At 41.4% G+C, this 7187-nt stretch overlaps 1 protein-coding gene across 1 annotated transcript; it reads right to left on the bottom strand.

The window, feature by feature from the left end:
* Positions 1-3704: 3704 nt before the first annotated feature.
* Positions 3705-4942, bottom strand: LOC119803820 (perilipin-2-like). The gene is given in 4 exon segments (XM_038315249.1): positions 3705-4203; positions 4205-4332; positions 4335-4489; positions 4521-4942. Coding segments are annotated over 4 exon segments (1095 nt in total). The 3' UTR covers positions 3705-3813.
* Positions 4943-7187: the final 2245 nt, after the last annotated feature.

The raw sequence follows: 7187 nt of genomic DNA, 5'->3' as shown, positions 1-7187 counted from the left end.
TATTTTTCATTTGTTTTTGGGATGTGTGTATGAATACCTCTTTATATTTTTCTATAGACTATTTGTATGATCAGGTACTTTAAGAAATATCTGAATGTTATTGAAACATCTGTTTGTTCTATTATAGCTCCTATTTTATACAACCGTATCTGTGCATTTGGGAAGCTTTGTGGCGGAGAATTAAGACTATAGCTTCAATTATTGTTATTAGAGATAGATAATAGCTCCAAGAACAGAAGAGTCAGAAAAAGGTCTCTGAATGAGAAACCTTAAATCGACAAAAATTTGTTACGAAGCATTGATAAGTGCAAGATAACCAAAGACCGGAGGATCTTAACAGCAGGCAGGACAAACAGAAAGTAACTGTAGATGTCCCAGGACAGTATCAGTATGCTCAGCAATATCTGCTTGCTATTAGTCATTGATTCTAAATTTATACATTCTGGCAAAAGAGGAGAAATACATTTTCTGATGATCCAAGTTTCAAAGACTTAGTTTTTAGTTTTCTAAGAAAGGCTTAGGGGCTGGAGAGATGGCTCAGAGGTTAAGAGCATTGCCTGCTCTTCCAAAGGTCCTGAGTTCAATTCCCAGCAACCACATGGTGGCTCACAACCATCTGTAATGGGGTCTGGTGCCCCATCTGGCCTGCAGGCATACACACAGACAGAATATTGTATACTAAATAAATAAATATAAAAAAAAACAAAAAAAGAAAGGCTTACCTTTTTTGAAAACCTGGCAATAGGTTTCTGGAATGCTATTTAGTTATTCTATCTTTGTATTTTTCTCCTTGTTTTCTCTCAAATTCATGGTCTCTATGTATTTAATTTTGTCATATATATGTAACAAAAGTTTTATATTTTTATGTATTCACATACATATAATTACTAAATATATACTGCAACCTGCAGTTTATAGAATTACTTATATGTATGTTTTCAGGGCTGGTCATTAGGTATTGGATGACCAATTGGTGGGCTCTTCCCTGAGGAATCCTATTTCTACAGCTCTCAGTATATTTCCTTGTTCCCTATAGTTATTTATGAAATATTTAGACCCCAAGAGAATCCCTCTTTCAAATTAGCATGTATATTGGTGTCATTCAGGTCTTCTTTAAAGAGCCAAATTGATAAAATTTTATAAGTATGGTTTCTCTAACATTTTTTTCAGAGATAAAACTGTCCTGCAAGAAAGACCATATCGGGTTCCGATAACATACTCAACTACAAGGGGCTAGTGTGGCCATTGCCATTTCTTGTTAATTGACACATTCTTCTATGGAGAAGGGGAAAGTCATACCATACTTAGGATACCTGAAGAGGTTCAGACTTACTAAAATTCTCATGAACTTCCCCTGGGGTTATAAAATTAATAAGAATTGCTGGAAAGAATGGACTTTTGTATGGAAGCTCTCCGAAAGCTGGAGAGTCATCTCCCGGGTTGTATCTTTCAGGAGCCGTTATTCTTGCAGATGTGGTGATGCAAGCTGTAACCTGTAACTAACCTAAACAAGCTCACTGGTTTTAACAAGTCCTATTTTCTTGGGACTATTTCCTTCACCTTCCATATAATGTTCTGTTTGGTGTAAAGAGATGATCCTAACTTCCCTGGAAGGTGATACAATGACTTCCCAAAAGACCAATAAAAAACTATCCTTGCTAGTAATCTACAGCCAATTTTCAAGAAAAGGTTGCCAAGAGTTTATGTTCATAAGAAATTGCTACTTCAAATTGACTTGGAGAGGGACACCCTAGGAGTCTCCTGGTTATCTGTTTTGGGCAACTTGATTAAGACAAAAGCTGAAACACAGACTATTCCAGGTAGGTCATATCAAATTAAGAACTGAAATACATTAAAAGAAATTTTTTCTGGGTCCCTGGGTGGAAGAGTAGGAGTGATGTGACAAATTATTGCCAGTTTTTACTTTCAAACTTTCTTTATTGATTATCTATCTTCATTTGACTCTAAGTGTTCAGTCAAAACTACGTCAGCATCCTTATTATAATTTTTAAGAATTCTCAGTGGCTTTCTCGATAGTAGTATTTACTTTTTTGGGAGGGTGATGTGGGAGTCTCCTCTGTATGTTATGAATATGTTTTATTACCTTTGGTTATTACCATTGGCCTATGGCTTTAGAGTAAAAAACACCATTTTAGGGTTGATTATTATTTGAATAGGGTTGGGAGTTGGGGTGGAAATTATATAGGCCCAGAGATCTCATTCAAAAATAGGAAAAACTGAATGGGATAATAGGTAGATTAGTCTGAACTTGCTCACACTAATAATAATAATAGTGAGTAACAGAGTGAATACTTGTGAGCTATTTATGGACAACTTACATTGGTATAGATTTTTGTACATTGATGCAACTTAAAATTATATTTGTTATATTGAATATGCTCCTATTACTGTTTACAATATTTGTACACCTATGCAAATTTATTTTGTCAGATTATATGCATGCATGTTTCTATGTTTAAGACATTTTGTATATTGATACAATTTTAGGATATATTTTTCATATTGCATTATACATTTCTACCTCTGATCAAGATACTTATGCTTTGTTTACATTTTGAGGTAATTATCCTCCTTTACCTCACAGTTTTTTAAAGATTGTTTAATATTCTGATATGAAGTCTTTAATCTTTATGTTATATGCCGCGCACCACACCCGTGTCTGCGCTCAGTGCGCTTGAACCCAGTTACCAAGCTTCAGGCAAGGGAGCTGAAGGTTAAAATACACAGACACACACAGACCAAGAGACAGCGACACGGGTCATCCTTGAATTCTCCAAGAATGCCCCCTTTATTGTGTTCAGGGGCAGATTATATAGATATAACCACGCCCCAGCCAAACAGACCTTAAACCACGCTTCTGCCATCAGGAACTCCTGAAGGTCTCGTGCTCAGAACAGCTGTAGGCACTCAGAGCAGGGGATTACAAGAAATTCAGGATCTGGGGTCTCACTGCTCCCAACATCTCCCCCCTAAATTTTTTATAAAACAGAAGACCCTCCAGACCACACAGCCTTTTGATCACTTTGATTGAGCCTGTACTTAGGAGAGAGTAACAGCGTCTCAGGAGAATACTGGCTTTTAGGGAACACAAGAGAACAACTTAAGCCTGTAAGACAGGTAGATTCAAGTATCCCAGAGACTGTTGGTTCCTCATACTATTTCCCACACACCTTCTTCCCCTCATGTGAACAGAGGTGTGTGACCATATCAGACTTGGGACTTTTAGGAGTGGCTTTGCCATAGCCCCAGGAGCATTCAGAAACCGCTGCACCTTCAGCAGTCCCCTAAATAACATATCCCAGCTGCCATACCCCCGTGGCACATTCATTCTTGTCAGCTGAGTGCATGGAAGACACCTTCTTGCTCGTGCACCTCTTTGGCTTCCCTAGCAGCCCAGCTGATCCTGCTTCTGCTAAGTGACCATATGCTTCATTCTCATGGGTTGTCTGATCTTACACAGGATTTAAGGGGGAATCTCTTTATTCAGTACAGACAGACATTTACAGCCAATAGCACAAAGGGCACAGACAAGAACATGTGATTACTGGGCTTTTAAGTTCTGGTAGGCTCTCACATGCCTAACACGTTCCACTTCCCAGCCGGAGGTGGGGGGGGGAAGGGAGGTCATGTGGCAATGCCGCATCTTTAGAGCTCTTAATACTGCCACTAATGACCATGAGGACCTTTGTTTGAACTAGCTCCTTTTCCAATCTAAAGTCATCTATTGGGTTAATTTCAAACTAGCAAAAGGCATCACCCGGCTAACATCATGCACTGGTGACAAGGACAGGTTTAGTGAGTTTTGAGCTCAGGCTGCTGGACCTTCTGGCTGGTCTTGTTCACCTCTGCATTCTGAGGCTCAGTAGACTGAGGATAAAAGGGACCCACCAGCCAGTTGAGAGGCGTGTTGTTAACAAGGTGATCCATCACATCATCTAAGGATTCTTTCATTTTCTCCAGCTGCCCCTTACTGGAAGTGAGGAAGCCGTCAGACACTTCTTTGAAGGAGGCAGCATTGCGGAACACTGAGTAGATGTCGCCTGCCATCACCCCCAAGTGGTTGGCCTGATCTTGGACATTCTGTGGTAACCCTTGGACGTTGGACAGGAGAGTCTGGCACTTAGTTTGGAGCTGCTGAGTCAGGTTGCGGGTGATAGCCAGAGTACGTGACTCGATGTGCTTGCTCAGCACAGTGGGACTCGTCAGTGTAATCGTAGCCAATGCTTCTCTTCCACTCCACCCACGAGACAGAGAGCTTATCCTGGGCACCCTGCATGTTTTTCCTGGCGAATTTAATCAGATGGACAGTAAATGAAGCTGAGAAATGGTCTCCTGGCTTTTCTGTTTGGCATCTTTAACCCTGCTGAGAGCCTGCTGATAGGCCCGGGAGCAGAGCTTGGTGGACAGGGACCCCAATCTAACATAGTAACTTGGCTTCTGAACCATATCAAATCCTTCCACTTTTTTTTTTTTTTTTTTTTTTTTTTTTTTTTTTTTTTGCTTCTGTCTCTAGCTCTTCCTGAATGAGAGGGAGGTACTGGTCTACCAGGAGCTCCGACTTGGCAAGTGCATTTTCTACCCTGCTGCTCATGAGCTGCACCATCCGACTCCCGAAAACTGTGTTGATGCCACGGTTGACTACAGACTTGGTCCTCTCTGGGCTGCCAGTCACTGCTCCATTGGTCTTGTCCCCCACCCCCGTGATAGTGATGGCTACAGAATCTTTGGACCCAGCCACAGTGTTCGTCACTGCATCTTTTGCCCCAGTTATAGCACCTTTGGCATTGGCAACAAAGCATCCTGTGTGTATAACTCTAGTATCTGCACACGGGAAACATCTTGCCATAGCCCCACCCATAATCTGCCGCAAGAATGTTTTGATACGTGGCAGATGTAGTGTGTTCGCTATGCTATGAGCCATTGCTCAACTGGGTAAACCCCATCCTACGTTAGAGTTTTAAATACATCACATCACTGACCCTTACTCACATCCAACCAGCTGAGAATGCCTCTGGCTCTGAATCTAGCATCACCTCTGAGCTTGGTCTTCCGTCCTTGCTCTCTGGGAAGTCATATGTGGGAAGGGCTATTGCTTCTCTGCATCAGCCCAGCAAGCTTGATCTGAGCAAGTTCCCACTGTGGTGCCCGGGTGCCTCAAACCGCCCAAGAGTGGGGATTACTCTAGGTGAACCTGCTCTGGAGCTAATGCTTTTCCCAGCCTAGGTATCAGGAACTCCTGAAGGTCTCGTGCTCAGAGCAGCTGTCGGCACTCAGATCAGGGGAAAACAAGAAATTCAGGATCTGAGGTCTCACTGCTCCCAACATCTTCACCTCAGACACTGGGGCACAGCGCGCCCCAGTTCCTGAGCTTCGGGCAAGGGGCTGGAGGTTGAAATACACAAACACATACAGACAGAAAGACAGCATGAATTCCCCAAGAATGCCCCCTTTATTGTGTTTAGAGGCAGATTATATAGAGATAGCCACGCCCCAGCCAAACCCACCAGAAACCACTCTTCTGCCATCAGGAACTCCTGAAGGTCTCATGCTCAGAGCAGCTGTAGGCACTCAGATCAGGGGATTACAAGCAATTCAGGATCCAGGGTCTCACTGCTCCTAACACTTATATAGGTATTATAAGTATTACGAGTCACTAGTCATTCATGTTTATTATACTTTTAGTCAAACTAATTAGGTCCTTTAGATCGAGATTATATTCTAAATAGATTGGTAATCTACCAATTCAAAGATCTGTAGAACAAGGCATTTAAATAATTTAGGATTCTCTTGATGTGAGACAGGATTGCTCCTGGCAATACCAACCAACCTGTTCCCGAGAGAGTGTTTAGCACCGAAGACACTCGGGAGCTTGTTTTCTTCTTGACGCAACTGGCCTTTGGGCAAGGAACTGCCCATGCCACCACCACTGACAAAGTGGGCGATGTCTGGATTGGACAAGTAGGATACAAGAAAAAGACTGTCAAACCTTGCCAGGACAGAGTAAGACAGTTCTGAAAATTTTCCTGCCTCTAAAACTGGTCTGTCAGTTATTCTAGGCTTTAGCCAAAATTGGTTACTTCAACATTGCAAAAGAGACTATGGGTGACTGCTGAGGCAGCCAGTCGTCTCTGTCATCTACTGAACAGTTTGGAACCATCTATTGCTTGATTGCACTTCCTGCCTACTCAAGTAATATTATCTCCCTTCTCAGGCCTTCGATGGGGTTGAAGAATAGACAGGCAGTGTTACCATCCTCTTATGATCTAGCCAAGACATTTCCAATACAAGACTTAGACTCCTTAGGTTAGAATGTTTTCTAGAAAGAAGTTGCAAAGTGAACTTTATTGTTGAGGCTCATTGTATCATGAGTCTTGTCTACTCTTCAATGCAGGCCAATAATGTAAGTTTATCTTAAGAGATTCTTTTTTTTTTTTTTTTTTTTGGTTTTTCGAGACAGGGTTTCTTTGTAGCTTTGGAGCCTGTCCTGGAACTAGCTCTTGTAGACCAGGCTGGTCTCGAACTCACAGAGATCCGCCTGCCTCTGCCTCCTAAGTGCTGGGATTAAAGGCGTTTGCCACCGCCGCCCGGCTCTTGAGAGATTCTTGACCCTTACCTCAGAATTTCCACCTAACCCCACAAGTCTTCAGTAATTCATAGCGATTTTTGCCTACTACTGACACGTCCCATCATGTCTAAAACACCTTACATGAAATCTCTGATCTCAGTGAATATCTTCTGTGTCCTCTACTTTGAGTTGTTCTTGTTTTCTGAAACATCAAGATTGTTAAGGCTTATTATATCTTTGGGGGCCTGGCATTTGGCAAGGAGGCAGAAAGAAGTTTTCAAGCCTGCCTCTCTAGCTGTTAGGACCTTGACTTATTTTCTTCTACTTCTATCCTCAACTATCAAAAGAAGGGATGTGTTTATAAAAAAATTAATAGTATATTTAAACTATAAGTCAAAGTCTTCAGAAGTTATTCTATTGTAATTGGCTAATTTTAATTTTCATATGAAATTAATGATGCATAGTTAGTGGTATGTTCAATTTTTTTCTTTACTGTTATTGGAAAAGTCTATTTAGGCTCTTTTCCCTACATAACTTTTTGAAGATGTTTGTAGTTTAAAAAGAATCTGCAAACAAAAGCAGAAAAAAGAAATTTCAAGTG

The sequence above is a fragment of the Arvicola amphibius genome, chromosome 18, assembly GCF_903992535.2.
Source record: "Arvicola amphibius chromosome 18, mArvAmp1.2, whole genome shotgun sequence".
NCBI lineage: Eukaryota > Metazoa > Chordata > Mammalia > Rodentia > Cricetidae > Arvicola > Arvicola amphibius.
The sequence above is the reverse complement of the archived record's forward strand: the minus strand, read 5'-3'. Positions and strand labels throughout refer to the sequence as shown.